Below are 20640 nucleotides of genomic sequence, written 5' to 3' on the forward strand. Positions count from 1 at the left end.
AAGAAGTTGTCATCTATAAAGTTTGTTTCATTTAAAACTCTTCAATGTCTTTGATTCTCGTTCAGGTCTGTTCAAAACAAAACTTGAAATATTTATATTCTTTGAAAAAAAAATTGTTATAATTTCATTTTAAATTGAACTCGATCTACAAATCGATACAATAAACAATTCTTCCATTTTATTGATTCTGAAGCCAAAATATTTGAATAAAAAACTTCAGCTTCTCAAACTTTTCACAGATGTTTGAATATAGGAAAATAAAAATAATTGCAAATTAAACAATGTTTTAACGTTTTTTAACGTTGCAATTTTGTAAAGCAAAGAATCGTTTTGTTCATTTTTTTGAAATGAAAAAACTTTTTCAACAACAGCATTTCTTTTTTTCTATTGTTTTTCAAGCCACGCACTGCCCAGGTGATCACTGCTATAAAATGTGAGATGCTGAGCGCTTCTGCACAGTCGACGAGTTAGTTGGCCTGTGTTCAAATCTAGTGTTGGTCAAACTGGAAACAGTAAAAGTGTAACTTGCTGTGTCATTTCGGTGGTGAGGATGAGTTAGAGTTAGAACAATAATGTGTGAATCCTGCATATATGAGTTTGTATCATTTGATGTTAAACAAGGTGGTTTGTCGACATGAAACATGAAGATCAATGAGCCGCAGTCGAAACTTTCATTCAAATCATGCGTTTGTGCTGCTGGTTTGTTCAATATAAATTTATGTTGCTTGATTTGTCTTTGATAAGGAAATGAGATGTTTATGACTCACAATTGTGCTTTGTAGCAACTACCTGTTAAGCTTTATTTTGATTTACTGAATAACAATTAACAAACAATACAAAATGTATTTCCCACAAAATCAAGAAGAAAACACAACACCTTCAACTGAAGAAATTGAAGAGACTGTACAACCATTGCCAGGAAATCCTGGTAAGTTTCTTTTGAACAATTTGTCTAAGGGACTCTTCAAATGTGGCATGACGTCCTCTGGTGTTTGCGAGAACGTTTATATTACCATTGTAATTGTATGGTTGGCTGCATGACCGAGTAGTGAAAACCCTCGTATGACAGTCGAAAGGACGCCGGTTCGACACCGCAGAAGAGCACGCTGCTGTTTACTTGATAAGACACTTAATGACGTGCTTGGTGGACACAAAATTGATTTTCTTGCCCATGGCATTTAACAATAATGACAAAATAAACTAACCTAAGAATCAAGTGCTAATATATTCTGATATTATTGTATCGTTGTTTTAGTGGTTTTGTTTCTAAATAAACATCGTAGGATTTCGACACCCCTAAAAAGGAGAATTGAATTGTGACATCATAACTATAAATAACAATAAACTGTTTTGTTTCTCACAGAACAAGCTCCGAGCAACATAGCTGTTCTTCAACAGCAAGTAATTCAGCAGGACAACCGGCAGCATCATGTCTATCATCACCAACATGTTGATCATCAGTCGATCCACGTTGACCAGCGACAGTATCAACAAGTAATGAACGTCCATCATCATCATATTGATGAACAAGTGGTCCAGGTTCACAACCAGCAAAACATAATCAACATTATTCATCAACTCGAACAAAGCAATGTTCGATCTGGAAATCAGGAAGGTTGGTGAAATGTTCATGTTCATATCAAAAATTAAATTTAGTAGTTTTAATATTTAAACTTTTATTCGTAGCAGTGGGCTTTAAAAATTGCCCCATTTGTAATTGAAAATATTTTGCATTTTCTTTTGCTCAGCTTTTAACATTTTTGAGGAAATTGATGAAGTAAACTTAAAATTTTTTTTTGCAATAAGCTTACTAGATTTTTGATTGGTCAAATTTCCCCCCCCCCCCCTAAAAAAATATTCTGCTTGTGTCACATTGAATATAAGCTGAAATATAAGTTTCTTTTGGAGAGCCCAATAATTGAAAGTTGCCCTTTCATAGGTTTTACACTAAAATGATCTAATTTTTCCATAATATTTCTATTTAAATTTACTGAAAAATTTGTGATTGGAAATTAGCAAGATTTTGTACTGAACCAATATTATTTGAGAATGTTAAGCGAAGGTAAAATATTTGGATTTCTCTACAAGCTGATTGTTTGCAACAATTTAGCGACATTTTGAGTTGCTTTCATTACCTAGAGCGAAGGTAAAATGTACTTGGTCTATGTTGACAAGTCACTGATTGCGTATGGTCGTTGTCTTACGGTACGAGGTGTGTTGGGAATCTTCCTCTATAAAAAAACTACAAGATAAAGCTGTATTTCAGCTAGACGTGTTGCCAAATTTGAAAGTTGTTAGAATCATAAATTTTATGTCGAAAATATTTAGAAGTTTTAAAGTGGGTATTTGGTGATACTTTGTTGAGTTGGAATCGTAGAAATGCGCAATTAGTTAGAGAAATTAAAATTTAGTTTTAGGGAAAATTGCCCCTTTAGCTCAGTGGTTACGCGCCCGAATCAAGACCAAGCAGCGCTGGTTCGGTTCTCGAACTCTGCCCTTGCGTATCGCATTTCAGAACTGCTCTCCTTTCAGAGGCACCTAGGAGAGGAAATAATTCACAGAGCACACCATCTTTATAAAAACAAATACGGTATACCGTATAAGACAAAGCCTTCTTTCAACTAGTGTTGCCAAAACTGAAAGCTGCTAAGAACATAAACTTTCCTATGGAGAATGAAGAATTTCCAATGTAAGCATTTTGAGCTACACTTTGTTGAAATGGATTCGTAGAAATACGCAACTAATTGGGGAAATTTCAACTTGGTTTAGGGAAAATCATTTGTGATTTTTTCGAAAAACTGATTTTAACGTTCGGTTAATGGAAAGTCAATTTTGACAAAATGTGATTTTGAAAACTTCTTTTTGTCATTAGATCTCAACAAAGCTTTCGACAAACTGAAGGAAACAACTCGACAACTCTACAAATCCGAGTTTGATGTAGATGTGTCGAGGTTTGATAATCCAGTATCGAATTTGCCAGAAGTTCATCCAGAACTTCTGTCGGTGGACTTCTACGAAGGAAGGTTTATTCCCAACGACGACCAGTATGATCCCAAAACCAGACAAATTAAATTTAAAGAGTCCGATAAAAAAGTTTCGATTGATCAATTAATTTCACGTATTAAGTCACAAAGCTTCATATCAATCGTCGGTTACCCTGGTGCGGGAAAGACAACGTTATCAAAGCGCCTAGCAAGGCGTCTAAACCAAACTAGAGACTTTCTCGTTTTGAGGATACCTTTCATGAGCATGAATGATTGCGATGACGAGAAATTAACTTTGAAGGAATTTTTACTTGGAGATTTAAATTTTGACCTGAATATAGAAGAAAAGGATTCTGTTTTCAATTGGATAAAAAATCACATCCACAATTGCTTTTTAATCTTTGACGGATTCGACCAGGTAAACTGGAATTTGATCGATAAAGTAAAAAGATCTAATTATGACTCTTTACTCACCTGCCAGGAACTTGTGTCAAATCTGTGTCGAGGAATTTTTTTACCCAATTGCCACATTGTATTCACCTCACGACCACACGCCATGCTTAAAATTCCTCAAATGTGTCGCCCTAAGCAAACGTATTTTATTGGGGACTTAACGTCCGAAAACATGAAAAAATTGTTTACTGCATTCATAAATGATGAACAAAATTCAAAGAAAATTTTTGACAAGCTAACTGTAGAAACTCCTCATCTAGAATCCATGTGTTACAATCCTTTGATGCTACAGTTATACTTGAGAGCTTCTCTTAGTTTATCGCATGAGGCTGTAAATATTTCAACAATGACCACAATATTTCAAAGAGTGCTAGGAAACCTCAGAACATCAGAAAACACAATTGCTTTAACAGATGAAATTGTCCTTAAATTGTCACGAATCGCGTACAATGCAACAAAAAATGGAACCGTAGTAATCACAACTGAAAATCTTCAAAAAGAGAATCTTTTAAATAAAGATGTCCAAGATATTGTCGTTGCATTATTTGCTTCAAATAAAAATTGTGGCCTTTTCCAGGGTAACCAACGATTGTATTTTTCTCACCAAACCTTTCAAGAGTTTTTTAGCTCTTTATATATGGTCCATCAAATGTCGTTAGATAATTTCACATCATTTGTACAAACTAACCTACTGGTCGATAACTGGTCAGTGGTTGTTCAAATCTTATCCGGACTTCTGTTGGATTCATGCATGAATGAAGGTAATTATATTTTATAAACAATGGTTTTATTATTGCATTGCGTTCGAATGCAATCGTGATTGTCCATAATTGAATAAATTGTTTTCTATTAAATCAGGAATTCTTAACCAAGGTTTCAAAAAACATTGTGAAATGTAGGCGACTGTTACTTTTCAACCAATTTTAAAAGGGGGTGAGAGAACTAGATGGTGATTTGAAGATGGAACCAAAATGGCAAAAGGATAAAAACCACTGTACCAAACTAAACTCTTTTAAACTAATCTACTAAATTATTTTTTCTGTTTAACATTGTGCACAAGATACTGAAATGGTACAATGACTATGTGCCGGTATAGGCTACGGAATTGTATAAATATTATGATAAACTACAGAAGCAGCAACTTGTTAAACTAAGTTGTATAGTTTCATGAACTAATTATGAACATTTTCTGCAGATCAATCGAGTTCTGCAATGAATCAATTTCCTTCAGGTGCATCTACGTCAGCACTGACGCAATCACCATTTCAATCACTACCTCTGCCTTCACAAATTGCTTCAAGTAAGAATATCTACTAGGCCACTTAAAAGCAGGGGTTCATAACCTGGGGTCCATGAACCTGGGGTCCATGAACCCCTGGGGTCCACTAACCCCTGATTGACATTGCAGGAAAGACTGGTTCCTGCGATGTCAATCAGCGTGTGTGCGCTTGTGTAACCTATTTGCTGCGCTGCTCGCGCGCAGTCCATCAGTAAAAATAATGTTATGCCCAGACAGCAAATCAACCAATTTTTTTCGATTCAACGTCTGCAAACGTAAAAAAAAACAGTTGATTTGCTGTCTGGGTAGTTTTGTCTGAACAAAATTGGAATCAGATCCACCAGTATCAGAGCAAAAAGCAAAACCATTCGGCCCCTCAGCTGGTTCACTCGAGCAGTTATAAAGAACGTAAATAGGACGTGATAAAAAATGAATATGTTTTACATGAGATTCAATCTTTTTCAGGTGAAAAATTGCAAAAACGGAAAGTATTTCTTTCAGAGCTGTATAAAAAAACTCGAAAAGTTGCTGTTGGTAAGTAAATGTTTTTACCTAGTCAACACAGTGTTCTATTCTAAAGGTGCGTCTACACGAGAAAGTGTTCATTCTTAGAAATTCTTGCTTAAGCTAGTGATTAAGCTCGTTTCGTCTACACTGGCAACCTCGACGAAGGTTTTGCTCGCTTGAATCGCGGTCACGTGAGTATCTAATCTCCAATGACGTCACGTTTTAAAAAGTTCGCGCCAAAGCATAGCAGTTCGCGCAGCAGAGTAGACCAAGCAACTGACTGTTCTTTAACCATTTGAACTTGTTGCAGTCTTTCAGTCATGGCTTCCTAGAAGTTGTGTAAAAAATGCTGCAAAAAGCGAAGGATGCAAACCCGCAATTTACTGCTTATTGAAGCATTCAGACACCTCAGTGAGGTTGAAATGTTGGAAACAGAATTTCGTGTCAGTGTGGGTGACTGGTAACAACCAGCAAGATCATTCCTCCGCTATTTTTATTACCCAGTGTACAATGGCAATGGTTTTCTGCTGAGATCCTGTTTTGGATTTGAAATTGGAAAATATTGTGCTTTCTATGGGCTATTTCGAGTACGGTCACCGCCAGTTCAGCCCGCAACATTAATAAGAACGGGTTGGGATCAAAACTTAACGAAATCCTTTAACGATACCGCCCTGCCCTGTCTGAATACTGAGCTGAGAGGAGACCTGAGATTTTGGCGGGAAAAACATTTCTAAGCAAGAGAACTCACTTAAGCGCCCAGTTTTTCGCTCTGAAGCGTATTTTTTCTCGACGGCTCGCTTACTCGCCCATTTTCTTAAAAGTAAGCGGCACAAACTGCGATTAACTTAAAGAAACAAGAAGTTTGGCTAGCTTAAGCAAGAAAACAGTCGTCGTGTAGACGCACCTTAAGGATGTTTTACCAATTTTGAGGTGGCCTTTATTTAGGCAACTGAAAACCAATATTGCATTGTTGTTTTTTTAAGTAAATTTTTTTATAAAAGTGTTTAAATTTCAGTTTAAAAACGATCAAAAGATGAAAAATTGCCAAGTGAATAAAATCAGCCAGGTTAGGAAACAAATAGGTTTTAGCAGAAAATATCACTAAAATATTACTGTAGATGTAAGCTCGGTAAGCATAAGACTATGTATTCAATGCAGCGATAGCAGATAGGCGTTGCATTGAGTCGTTTAATCGTACTCCCACTGCCCGTTAGCCTACTTTTCAACTAAAAGTGAAAAATGGCACTTTTTTTAGATATTTTTCATGGAAACAATGAGTGAAAAAATTAAAACAGAAATCATTCAGAATAGTTTCATTCCGAAACAAAATACTTTTTAGTTTAAAATATTTTTGTCAAGGAAAATGATTTAAACGCCAAATAAAATCAAAGTATTGTTTGGAGCACAAATTTTCTTGATTAAGACGTGAAATATATGCTGTGGTGTGTTCATAGCTATTCGAATCTTTTCCTGTTAAACATTGTCTCAATTTGATGGTGGTTAACTCTGCAGTGGAAACTAATAATGTGAAGACTCACGCAATGCAGTCGCTGTTCCAGTATCCTGCGATTAACAGCGTGACATGCACTGACAAGATTTTATTTTACTCTCATTGATATAATACAGTTATTCAAACGAAGTGAAACCAACCAACATACAACGGTTTAAGTATTGATTTACCGTCTGCAAACGTTGAAACAATATAAAAAGACGGATTTTGCTATCTAGAGTGTCACGCAAGAAAAATGAAGATTAATATTCTTGTTAAAGTGGTAATGAACCAAATGATTATATCGCACCAATGACTGCCGCACTGTTGTATATTACCAACACCGCAGCGGAGTTGACCAGACAAACCAGATACTATACGTTTCATCACACTAATTATTAGACGTTGACTTTAATAAATTAAATTAATAACATTATATTATACAAAAAAAAAAAACTTAACCAGATGGCATTTAAAATAATTACGGTACAGGAAAATAAACTAAAAATTACAAACGTTTTCGGCCATACTCATGTTAGCCCTTTTCAAGTAACCAACTGAGTGATGTTCTTCATAAATTGAAATTACAGATCTGATCTACACACACAAAATCGAAAAAAGAAACCCATAAGTATGAAACGGCAAGGCAGAGGAGAGGCAAAATCACATAACGCTTAATTGCCTAGGAACAAACACAAATCAATGACGCAAAAATTACTTAAAGACAGCAGATAGGAAACAGCTGCGTATTGAGGCGAGGAATCCAAGATTTTATGAGCAAAGCCTCATGGATTTTAATACCAAATTCGGTGAAGCATTTACGTACAAGTTGTTGCAAAGTCGCAAAACTTTGATCTGAGAAGAATCACTTCAAATTGTGTTTTTTTTTCATTTCTTTGGAAATACAGAATGACATTAACTCAAGCACCGAAATGGTCGATTTACAGGATGTTTTTCTGTTGCGACTGCAAATGTCACGCATGTACGGCGTACGCATAGACGTTCAAAAATAATGTTTAATTCACTCTTTACTTTTTGCAATGATCTAATTTGAGAGGAACCGAAACATTTCAATTTATATGAAATGATAATCTCTAATTGAGTAAAGGTGAAGAATGTGATTGTTCATTCTTTGAGGTTATCTGTCAGCTACTCTCAAAATTTTGATCACAGTTGCTTGTTCATTCTTTGAGGGTATCTTTCAGCTACTCTCAAAATTTTGATCACAGTTCTGCGAGGAAACCTTAAGACTGGTTCCTGCGATCAGCGTGTGTGCGCTTGTGTAACCTATTTGCTGCCCTGCTCGCGCGTAGTCCATCAGTAAAAATAATGTAAAAATAGTGTTATGCCCAGACAGCAAATCAACCAATTTTTTTCGATTCAACGTCTGCAAACGTAAAAAAAAACGGTTGATTTGCTGTCTGGGTAGTTTTGTCTGAACAAAATTGGAATCAGATCTACCAGTATCAGAAACGAAAGCAAAACCATTTGGCCACTGAGCTGGTTCACTCGAGCAGTGATAAATAACGTAAATAGGACGTGATAAAAAAATGAATATGTTTCAGATGAGAGATTCAATCTTTTTCAGGTGAAAAATTGCAAAAACGGAAAGTATTTCTTTCAGAGCTGTATAAGAAACCTCGAAAAGTTGCTGCTGGTAAGGAAATGTTTTTACCTAGTCAACACAGTGTTCTATGCTAAGGATGTTTTATCAATTTTGAGGTGGCCTATATTTAGGCAACTGAAAACCAATATTGTAACGTTGTTTTTTTTAAGTAAATTTTTTATAAAAGTGCTTAAATTTCAGTTTAAAAACAATCAAAATGAAAAATTGCCAAGTGAATAAAATCAGCCAGGTTTGGAAACAAAGGTTCTAGCAGAAAATATCACTAAAATATTAGTGTAGCTATAAGCACGGTAAGCATAAGAGCATAACAAGTAAACTGTAGCATATACAAAATAAAGTGGAAAATTGTGATCTTTAGTTCACATTCAAGCAACAGTACTCATTTCGTTCAGGCAGCAAGAACTTTTCAAGTTGAAGTAACTCAAACAAATTTTTCTACTAAGACCTAACTTGTCACAAGTTATTAAATATTTGATATAAGAAAACTACCGCTTACTGTCGTGTAAGCGGAGAAAACAGTTTTCTCTCATCATTGAAAAATTCCAAGTCTGAGTAGTTAGATTGCTGGAAGATGAAGACTTCCGTTTCTTCGACTTGTTGTTTTTCTTTAGCCATTGCAAACAAACTGTATTTATCCTGAAATGTCTGCAAATAAGCAGGCACTAACCGATTAATGCAATAAACAAAGAAAAACGAAACACATGATGAGACACTGCTTCAACGCGTGACGGAAACATACAAGAAATTACCATCAGGCATTGGAGCGTGCAAAACAATGTTGCATAACACGTTTTCGAATAATAAATTCTTATCAGTGCAACTACGTTTGAACACGTAATAACAACGTTATCATACAATTTTAAACCCATTACATATATTACAAGAGTTATAAAAACATATTTTCAGTGTTCAATTGAATATTAATAAATCCCGAGACATCAGAAAATCAATTTCCCGCATGTGATTCCAGACCGACATTACTGGCTTAAGTGTTTTTTTTTTTATGAAAAGACTTAATGTTCAAAGCAAAACAGCCATAACAGTGAACATCTGCCGAATTATACTAATTGAAATTGCTCTAGTAAGTAACAAATTAATAGACGGTACTGTTATCAATACAACAGACACAGAGAACATTTCTAACCCCAACTCTGGCAACACTTGTCACGAAACAATGATTTTTGATAATAAATAGCCACTTTGTTGTTCAAAATATTTGTTTGTATTTTGTTTAGGGGTAAATAAATTAATCTTTTATTTTTAAGTAAACAACTTGGATTCAATGTTTGATTATTTTATGGTTAGAACCAAACTGTGGTTTTAGATTACAACCTGGTTAACCAAGCTAATATTGATTGATATTATTCCTGCATTATTAGATCACAAAGATGATCGCTCCATCATCACCATCAGCAGAATCCTGAGGGAAGGCAACAACGAAAAAGTGACCGTGGCTGCAGGACGTCATTTTGATGGAGGGAGCATACGGATGGAATCCTCCGACGCTCAGAATGACATCCATGCGGTGACGTCATTCCTCAAATCGATGCCAGGGCGGATTGGAAAGCTTGATCTGTACGAATGCGAAATGAATTCCAACCAATTCCGTCCATGGAAGGAAGCGATCAAATCGATGCCTGGATCCGTAAGTCATGTTTAACTTTTATAACCAACGTTTAATTACATTGATCCATGGTTGCATTAACATCGGTTGTTACATTGATTCAACGTTACTTTACATTGTTTTATCGTCCGACTCCAAATCAGTTTCCAATTTTTAATTTTAATTATTTAAGTTTTGTTAAACTTCCACAAATAAACAAAACGTCACAAACAACAACATTATTTTATTGTTGCATCATAATTATTTGTCTTTAGATTGTTTGGATGGATCTCGAAGGCAACTTCCTATCTGTCCATGACGTCATCGAGGTGATGAGCAAAGTTGAGGAGGAAGTTGTGACGAGGGATTGCCTCGATGATGGTGATGGGGAGGGGAGAGTTGTGAACATGATGGAACGATCCATGTTGAAGGAAGCTCTGGATGAGTTGGACAATAAGGTGAAAGTTACGTTGTATCAACGTTATCTGACATAATATGTAGAGTACATTACGTTGTATCAACGTTATCTAACGTCACATCTAACAAACTCTAACCTCGAATTGTTCATAATACTTTACTTCTGGTAATTGTAGCTTAGCCAGCCTATGGTAGCCTACATTCACCAAGGTTTGTTATTCTATCGTTGATTCTACGCCAATAAACATTAAATCAACGTGAAGTATTTGCATCAACATTACATTGATTCAACGACGTTCCATCAATGCACAAGGTAAACAGTTGAAAGGATCCAAAGTATTCCAAGTTGTGGATACTTCTTCAATTTAATTATTCGCTTCGTCTTTTACAGAAGTTGAAGATCATGGTTTGGATCGATGACGTCATTATCCACAAGGATCGAGAAGATTGAAAGATTTTGTTGTTTATTTAATTGATGTTGTTTTATGTTAAATTAATTTTATCCGTTCTTTGTTTATTGCTATACAACGACGGCGTTGTATGAACGTAAACATACAACCCGACTTCCGGGGGGCGGCGCCCCCCGTAAATTTATGGTTGAGGGACAACAAAAATGGTTATTACAGTTGGTGTTTCAAAGATGAAATACTTCGCGAAAGAGATTTAGATCATTTAAACGAAAGAATGCCGAAAAGAATGCCGAAAGCGAAAAACAACCTACGTTGCTCTTCCCCGCAAAACAGCAGTGGATCGCATGACTTTCTCTGGAACGTGAGTTACTACTGAGATGCGCACGGCACGCACGCTCACAGTCACACATTGCTTAGTGTTGGTTGGTTGGTTTGAATCTTTATCCTCGGACTGACAAAGCCTTGATAGGTTATTCCTGGTAGTTTCGCCTACTTGTAGAGGCTTTTGACACAAGGTCGGTTACCGAGATTGGCAGAGTGAAGTTTTTCGATTGTTGAAGTCTTGTTGCTGGGGAATTATTCCATTCACTAGGTGCCGCTGAATGGAGAGCAGTCCTGAAATGCATTACTCAAGCGCACACCCCGAGAGTCGAACTTGCGCCGCGTGATTGTGAGCCGGCGCATTACCACTGAGCTAACGGCGGCTTATCTTCCCGCGCGTAAGGAGCAACTTCGAAGTCAAAACGCGTGGTAGCGAATGCGAGTTTGAATGTTTATTCTCATTTCAAGAGTTATCCAAACGTCCGTTAGATTTTTTGTGACTTCAACCATGAAATCGATCTTAGCAAATTTATCGAGTTGAAACTACGACACAACGAACAATTACGTGAATAGGCCTACAACTTAATAAAACAAATGCATTTTTCAAAACTGTCATCCGTGTTTTGCTTCAATAAGCACTGTATTCGGTGGCGTAGCCAAGGGGGGGTTTTGGGGGTTACAACCCCCCCTTTGGCACGTGTGTGACGTCACGATATTGAGAATGATGCTTTCAGTCTAAAAAAAAATTGCCTAGTTTTAAACAAAATTGCATTAAAAGAGCGAGTTTTGCCAATACCAAACATCTCAGCCAGGAATTAGCAACAAGAAAACACAGAGACTTTGCTTTTTTTCCGAAAAATGCCGAAGAAAACATGATCTTATACTTTTGTTATGCTACCGGACAGCATCATTTTACAGGAATATTCTTACCCACATTTTTGTTGAAAATGCTCTCAGAATACACCAAATTCAAAGTAATTTTTCAAAATTTTCTGGGGGAGGCCCCCCAGACCCCCCGCCGTTGGGTGGTCAAAACCCCCCCCTTTCAAAATTCCTGGCTACGCTACTGACTGTATTGACGCATATATTGTGAAAATATATAGGCTACAGCATCTCATACACTCCTGCACTACAGTGTATACTCGAGTATAGGTCGATCTCGTGTATAAATCGAACCCCTACTTTTGAGCTGAAAATCGGTGATATTTCCTTCTCCCGTGTAGAAGTCGAATAGCTTACCCTATTCCCGACACTACCATTCGATGGTTCATCTAAGTATTGGCATTAACATACGGTGAGGAAATTTCAAAGTAGAGCGTAGAGTAACTTACGCTGCTGGAACAGTAACTATTCACGACAATAATAAGTAAACCAGCTAAATTAGACGCCCTATTTTCAACGAGGTCTTCCCGCTGAGAGATCAATTACACTGGCCAACAAAAAAAACTTTTTTCCGATTGCCAAAGATATTTTAACGGTTTCTGGGCAATTTTGGGCCACTGAATCCGAAAATAACATCCGTTTCTTTGAATTGGCTCTAGTTTTTGAGATATGAATATTTTCAAATTTTGGCTAGATAAACAAGATAAGCCATGGGCAATTCGTACTGTCTGCAAAGCATGTGTAAAAAGCCTGAGAAAGTGGACTAAAGGTGCACTTAAAAATCTTAATTTTGGTGTAACCAATGGTTTGGAAAGAACCAAAAAGCCATTTCAATGACTTCTACTTCTGTTTGGTAGACCTACAGGGGTTCAATCGTCACAGGAAAAGCATTTTGAATTACTCAGATTTAGAATCTGCTCGACGACCTGTGCCTCACTGTATGCAAGTGCCTGTGCTTGAATTTAGTGATTTAACCAACATAGCCATGGGATATGATGACTTTCATGAAGAAGTAGAAAGCTCTGCAAGTGACAGCGGTGGAAATGTGTTTGAAAGTATTCAGTTATTCCAGAGACATTCAAACAGGAAGAGCTGAGTAATCTCATCAGAGATCTCAACCTATCCAAATAAGCAGCAGAAATTTTGGCATCCCGACTCAAAGACAAAAACTGTCTTTGAACCGGAGCTTCCATAATATTTTACTGTGCGAGTGAAAAAGAATTGCTTCCATATTTTTGCCAGCAAGGTGAATTTGTTTACTGCAAAGACATCGCAGGGCTTCTGCTGTAAATGAGAGTACCACAATATAGAGCTCAAGTGTGGCGCTTGATCATAGACCAGTGGTTCTCAACCGGGGTCCGCGGAACCTAAGGGGTCCGTGAAGCGATTTCAAGGGGTCCGTGAAAGTTTCCGAGTTTTTAGCATGATTTTGCAATAAATTGCAAAATTTTAAAATAGGTGCTTTGTTTCTGTATTAGCCTACCGCAATTCTCAAACTGTAAGTTGCAACGCACTGGTGCGTCGTTTGAAATTGCAAAGGACAATGCACAAAGGTTTGGTTTCTTAACTAAAAAAATCATATAAATGACTTAACGAAACTGCATTTATTTCTTGGATACTTCGATGACTTGTGCTTAATTTCCACCATTCCATTACTATTTTTACTTTTTTAATTATCAAAAAAGTTCAAAGCAAGAATCAACTCTCTGGTTGAGTGCTACAACGGTCACAATGACTGCAGTCAGCTGGCTCACAAGGAAAAATTTTCTATATTAAAGTGTTTACCGATCAAAATACTCCATCTCCTGCAGCGACCTGCAGATTGCAAATACGCGCATCGTACAACTCAATGGTGTATGTAGGATTATCTCAAAGCGAGACCATTCGAAATGCTTTTTGAAACAAAACGAAATAAAAAGACGCCCATTTGGTAGTGTATTAACCAGTAAGTTATAATGTGTAAGATTGACCTACCATACTTTGCTTGCATTGACGTTGACGATAACTTTTTAGTTTGCAGTGCTGAGCTAGTTCACTTGTTTGTATAGATTTAATTTTGTGTTGAAAACAAACAACACGATACAACACCCTTGACGTCTCGCATATAATGTTTTACATGCACGAAGTAGTTGGCTTACTCAAACCAGTGAACCACGCGTATTGAGGGTACGTTCATTGGCGTACGCAGGATTTTGTTACTGGTGGAGAGCGCATTCGATATATTTTGACATTTTTTTAATCAAGAGTAGCCTAATGCAACTTTGTAGCCTGTCCAAGGTTTAAAGGAGAGTGGGTTAACTGTTGGTAAAATATAAACTCTCAATGGTCTTTGCGCACGTCACTGTATCTCCGGATTGAGTTATTCCATTAAACTGTTAGGTTTGGTGGACGTGCTTAATTTACTTTCGTGTAAGTAACCTTTAAATTTGCATCGCATGCACGTTTTAAACTTTTATAGTTTTGCCACCTTTTCCCTTTGTTGGTTTTGTTCCCGTTCACTATTTGTAACTTTGTCATTGCTGTTGTTTTCCGACAAAGAAAAATAAATTGAATTGAATTGAAAAAAAAATAAGTACTATTGACAGGCAATGTCATTCGCTTAATCAAAGCACAAACCAAACTTTCCTGTGAAAGTTTAATTATTAAATGCAATTTATTACAGTACCGGTAGCCTACTTTAAACTAAAATTACCGCACCCTGAACAGGGATGGAGGAACCATTTTAAAAGTAGGTGGGCCCAGAGGCGCAGCAGTCAAAGTCAATCCAACTTCTGGGGAGGCGAAGCCCCCCATAAAATTGTTGAATTCCTAATATTTCAAATCGTTTACACCAGGAGTCTGCAATCCTACGGCCCGCCATGAAAAATCATCCGGCCCGCCACTTCTTTACAAATTATAATATCATGTGGCCAGGCCAGTGGTTTATTACAGTATAATCGAATGGAAGAACAAGTACTTTTCATTAATCATTTTAGTAGGCCCACGTGTTTGATTTGCAGCGTTTCTGTTTGTATAAACACAGAACTCAATATAAAGCGCCATTATGATACAAAACATATTATTTTTTCCAAGTTAATGGGTCAAACAAGGAACGGCAAAGTTAATCTGCTCAAAAATAGCTTTAAAACAGCAAATTTCTCTGTTACAAAGGAAAGGAAAACCAATGAATCAGAAAATTCTTTTGCTAGCTACAAGGTAGCACAATTAATAGCAAAAAACAAGAAATCGTATAGTGATGGAGAATTCGGGAAAAGGTGTAAGATGGATGTTATTGAAAACATATGTCCAATGAAAAAAAAAACTGCTTTTCAGATATAGGCCTAAGTTTTTCAACAAGAACCGTAACTCGACGAAAAGAAGATATATCGGAAAACGTAACATCTAGCAAAAAGTTATTGTATCTACTGTTCTACAGTTCTTCGCTATGGCAATAGATGAGAGCGGAGACACGACAGATAAGCCTACAGCTGAGCTGGCAGTATTTGTGCGTGCAGTAACAAAAGATTTTGATGTTTAAGAATTTGTTCAGCTGATTCCGGTCAAGGATATTACTTGCCGATATTCTGAAGGCATTAGGCTATACCTCAACGCTTTGAAATCATGCCTATGAACCTATCAAAACTGGTATTAATAGCCTATAGGCTACGGACCGCCAAGACCATGTAAAGTTTGGCTTTGGCTGCTGTTTGAAAAAGGTTTGCCGACCCCTGGTTTACACATTGCGTTTTCATAATTGCCTTTCGTGCTAACATGCAAAATTTGCCATTTTTGGGCCGGATTTAGTCAACAAATTTACAAAATTGTTGAATTGCTCTATAGCTCTGTACAAAATGTGGCGATGTAGCCTACAGTCCTACACACAAATAAAAATGCAACAATACACACACAGTTATAATACCACCTGAGAGGCTGAGAGTAATAATATGCGGCATCTGTGAGCATATGTAATGAATTAATGATATCACTGTTCTAACCATAGAGAGCATAGAGAATAATTACATTGATTGATAGATTGCTCCACCAGTCACATGCAACCAAACCCACACGTGCTGCACATCAATAATGGACTCAACAGAAAAGTTTGAAGATTGGATATCATCATTAAGCTATCAAAGATAATAATCAAACTACTGTGTATCACATGAGTGAAGATCTTTTTTTGGAACTCCCTCTCTGCTTTGCTGTTTTTGCTGCGTTTTCAAAGAAATTTGGCTTTCAAAAGTGGGTGGGCCAGGCCCACCCAGAAAATAAAGTAGATGGGCCTAGGCCAACGAGGCTCACGTGGTTCCTCCATCCCTGACCCTGAACATACACAGATCTAACTAAAACAAAGCCCAACCATGAAGGGCCGGTGAGTACCATCCTGCCTCCTCTCCTCCCACCGAAATTTACTAGTACCGTAGGTTCTTATTTTTAGTGACTGTGCCTAAAACGTATTTCAAACCATATAGGTTGTGAATTAGGATGAAAACTATCAGATTGAATCCACAATCTGTTTGGATTTCATCTTTGACTATACAACAATGTGAAGAGCTATGGAGTTTAATTGAACAAAACTACAGAATAACTAAGAATAACAAGAATCTAAGCCAACTCTATATTTCTTTCTCGTGCAGCAGACAGTCGCCTTTTTTCCTTTTCATTACGACAGATTCAGTTGTGGACACTGGACAGCCTCTGCTTTTTCATGATTAGAGAGTAGGTTTTCCATTACTTTCCCAACCTACAAGATCTTCAAACGCCTTGTCACAGGAGAAGGAGGTGCAGAAAAGCGGTTGCGCCCCTGTTACACAGAAGCATCGTTAATTTAGGCAAATATATCCAGATACTTCAGAAAACCAATGTAAAATGCATTTGTTATCGATTTTAGACAATGTTGTATAAGGTATTGAAATCTGGCAGATTAAGCTTTGCTTCAGTATCTGCAGGAAATTGAGAAAATGTTACATTTTTAGAAGTACAGCGAGGGAGATCCAGGAGAGTTGAGCTGCAAGGAGGGTTGATTTACCACCAAACAATGCAATTTAAATTATTAAAATCTAATATTTGGGTTCCTCTCTGTAACATATGTAACATTGCTGCTATTTTGACTCAATCAGTTTTGTAGTTATGTCTAGTATAGCTTGTTGAAGTAGTACAATGTGAAAATCAAATCTAAAAGTGGATTGCTGAGTTACAAGTCTTTCATCTTATAGCCACTAAGTAGTAGCAGATAGTTTCCTTGTAAGATATTTATGTTGTATTATGTTGTCAATGTGATGCCTTTTTATCATGATAAGTATAATCAACTTTGCAGCGCTGTTTTATATAAGTTTTACAGAACAAAGTGACATAAGGAGAGTTGAGGCACTGGTGTCTATAAGAGTTAAGCCATGGCTTTTAGCCTGCATAGTTTAGGTAGGCAATGGCTCAACTCTCCTCAATACTAATGGTTTACATATTATCAAAATCAGTTTTGGGTTATTAGATTTATTAAAAGCTTACAAATGACCACAATACCGTGAATGATCGCAAGACTTGCAAACAGCAGGGGCCAGAGGGGAATTGTGAACTCAAAAATTCTCTTTTGAAACGTGTGTGACGTCATGATAAATATGTGTGACGTCATTATAATTGGACAGTAATGATAACAGCATCTACTATTATTAATTATTGATTCAATCATTTTGTTGTCCAACAATTTTCAAAGGGGCACTTTCTCTTCTACACTAGCCTACCACTTGAAGTGACCGCAAACTGCTGGAAAAGCGCTTGGGTTGCAATTTGAAATGGGTTAAAACTAATTTTTAGACCAAAACACTATTGGAGCCCATCATTGATGGCAGATAATATTCTCATCGCAACATCACCAGTTTGAATTCGAAGGTGAAACAATAATTCCACCAAGTGACATTGCAACACTGTGTACTGAATAATATTGCATAATTTACTTTGCATCAGATGTTTTGTGTTAATATGGTTTTGGTAGGCAATGGCTCAACTCACCTTGAGACCATGATCAACTCTCCCGTGATTTTGGTAGACCTAATATGCGCCATTTTGTCGAAAATGACTTTTTGCATTTTTCTACGTTTAAAGACTTCATGCATCTTCTGACAAAAATTTGTGCCCTAATGTAAAACATATTCTAATCTGTGCAAGAATAATTTTCTAAAACCTAACATATTCATCTACTCCAATCACGTAACAGGATATCGTCACGTGACAAGCCATAATTTCAGAAGTAATCAGTACACCAGTAGGCTATTTCACAACATCTTACATCTCTTGAGTTGCATGAAGCGGATTTAAAAGCGTTTGATATAGTAGATTGGGCGAAAATGTTGTCAAGCACTAAGTAAGCTTAATTATGTAGGCTAGCCTAAAAATGTCCATCCGAACACACTAGCTTTTCTTTTCATTAAATGCCGTATCATTTACGTCTCGCCGATCAGTTTGATTTTTCGAAGCCTACTGGTGTACTGATGGCTTAGTTGACTTTACGGTACGCTAAAAACTTAGCTTGCATATTATGATTACCGTATTAAGATTTTAAAGCAGAGGCCCGGGAGTAGCCTACGCTACTCAGTGTGTTTGGTCATTTTTAATCAACCGTCCCAGATGCTGTGCAGCCAATGAGCCAATGTAGTACGGTAGCCTTAAATCAGGGGTGACGAACATTTTGCGGTCGCGGGCCACTTTGTCAATTACACATGAGTTATCGGGCCACACAACTTAGCGCTTGTCAAAATTCTATGACGTCATAGATTGGAATCGACCAAAAATACAAGGTGAAGTTGGTGAATAGTGTTAACAACTTTGGCTTATAGCTTTCCTATTTTCTAACTTTAAACCTTGAAAGTTAGTGTTTAGGGCAAAAAAATAGCAAAGGAAAGGTGTACCAGTGAATGCATAAAACAGCTTTGAGATGTCTTTTGTTTTTAATGCATGAGCGATTGTCAAATCGTTTTGCGGGCCTCACAAAACTCTTTGACGGGCCGCATGCGGCCCGCAGGTTCGTCACCTCTGCCTAAATGAAGGCATGTTATTAAGTAGGCTACCAGCAACTAATTTTGAGTCAGCGATAGCCTTTACTCTAGCAGGCTTTTGTGATATCAGCAAAGTCGTCTAGAGATTACAGTGATGAATGATACACAGTTCTGGGAGAAATCCAGAGGCTTACCGGTACTTTAGGTTTGATTTAGGCTTACAAAGCCAACAAATAGTGTGGTCAAAGTCAACATTTAGCTTATATGAGGCTTTATCATACAAAAACATAACATTAAATAAGCCAATAAGGCGGTTAAAGTCAACATCGAGAGTATATATTAGGTTTTATCATACAAACCTAATACTTTTTTTATAACTAGTTATCTGGCAAAACCAAATATAAGCCATATTTTAATAAACAAACAAAAACCTGGCTCAAATTTCATTCTTAAAAATTTTGTTTGGTTGTCCGCTCCAGCCTTCCAAAAGTCAACTTCGAGTGTTTTACCTTGTTAATTTTACAGCTATAAACACAAAAAGTCGTTTATCTCGAAAACTTAAAAATGGCGGATATTAGGTTGTGACAAATCACGGGAGAACTCTCCTCCATCGGAGGTAGAGTTGAGCCAACTGACTTTGATATTTCATCGGCAAAATACACATGCAATGATGTTAGAATAGTTTCCTTTTTTTATGTATGAAGGTGAATACTTACCCTTCAGTTTACCAAACATATTATTACTGTATCCAGCATGGCCACCTGGAGATGCTGCCTGATTTGTCACATTTTGCAGATTTTGATTAGGCTACAGCTACTGCTAGTGCTTGACTGACATTTTTTGAGATGTTTTTACTTTTTGCGGTTTCCTAATGACATAAAACTTTTTTGTTGCCTTGGGGAAGCAGTAGCAAATTAGAAAAAGTAAGTTGAAAAACGCAAAATCAGACTGTTATTGAAAATTAACAGTCTGACTAAAATCTTCGAAATCGAATTTTCTTTGTTTTTCAACATGTTAAAACCTATTGTGTCATCTGGGGAAAAGAGTAAAGAAAGCATAAAAATCTGATTTTTAGAAAAAATTATTCAAACGTTCTCCCAAAGTTAGAAAAACCTGCAAAATTCTGCAAAATGTGACAAATCACGCCGTATCTTTAGGTGGCCATGCTGTATCCTAAAGATTTCGATAGATATTTACCAAAGGAGAAAATCGGCTCAACTCTCCTGGGCTCTCCTGTATTTGTAAAGACATGATTAGGGCAAATTTTTTTTCGCACGTCCAAAATGTTTTATTCTCTTACGGCTATGTTTAAAAGTAGGTACGGTTGTTTCGTTCACCCGCTTGGAATTAATGTTAGCAATCCGCCATCGAAAGACAACTTAGCCTACTGCAATTAAAGAACAGATTTATTGATTTGGTGAATGATAGGAGTGCAAAACGTATTTTCTGTGAGATGCGCTGCAGTGACGTTTGGGTTGAAATGGCGCAGTCCTAACCTGATATCGCAAATATGGCACTAACACTGCTGCTTCCATTTCCAACAACTTATGAATGTGAAACAGCATTTTCAACACTACTCGCTATCAAAATAAAAGCTGGAAACAAATTGGATGTAATGCATGATATAAAATTGTCGTTGTGCATAACGGAACCTAACATAGAGGGATTGTAACAGCTAAGCAAGTGCACCCAGCTCATTG

General features: G+C 36.9%; 2 protein-coding genes and 1 pseudogene across 6 annotated transcripts in view; all 3 read left to right on the forward strand.

Annotated features, from left to right (window-relative positions):
• The first annotated feature begins 790 nt into the window (after positions 1–790).
• Positions 791–3425, forward strand: LOC145768201 (uncharacterized). The gene is made up of 4 exons (XM_082579686.1): positions 791–928; positions 1364–1615; positions 2873–3259; positions 3403–3425. Exons 1-4 carry the CDS (start codon positions 841–843, stop codon positions 3423–3425), a joined length of 750 nt encoding a protein of 249 aa, XP_082435812.1. The 5' UTR covers positions 791–840.
• The window catches only part of LOC145784470 (protein NLRC5-like), a 562247-nt gene continuing 544880 nt past the window's right edge, over positions 3274–20640 (forward strand). For all 5 annotated transcript variants that reach the window (XM_082596319.1, XM_082596326.1, XM_082596352.1 and 2 more), the window contains exons 1-2: positions 3274–4198; positions 4633–4737. In XM_082596319.1, coding sequence (XP_082452445.1) covers positions 3541–4198; positions 4633–4737 — 763 coding nt within the window. In that variant the 5' untranslated portion in view covers positions 3274–3540. The remainder of the gene's footprint in view (positions 4199–4632; positions 4738–20640) is intronic.
• Positions 12642–13343, forward strand: LOC145777030 (uncharacterized; annotated as a pseudogene).

This window comes from Aplidium turbinatum, chromosome 1 (genome assembly GCF_918807975.1).
Source record: "Aplidium turbinatum chromosome 1, kaAplTurb1.1, whole genome shotgun sequence".
NCBI lineage: Eukaryota > Metazoa > Chordata > Ascidiacea > Aplousobranchia > Polyclinidae > Aplidium > Aplidium turbinatum.

Bases quoted from the DNA above. Each gene is read 5' to 3' on its own strand.
- LOC145768201 (XM_082579686.1), top strand. From the start codon at position 841: ATGTATTTCCCACAAAATCAAGAAGAAAACACAACACCTTCAACTGAA. The intron at 1,616-2,872 runs GTTGGTGAAATG...TTTTGTCATTAG, and splicing joins TCGATCTGGAAATCAGGAAG to ATCTCAACAAAGCTTTCGAC. The intron at 3,260-3,402 runs GCGATGACGAGA...GGATTCGACCAG, and splicing joins TTTCATGAGCATGAATGATT to GTAAACTGGAATTTGATCGA.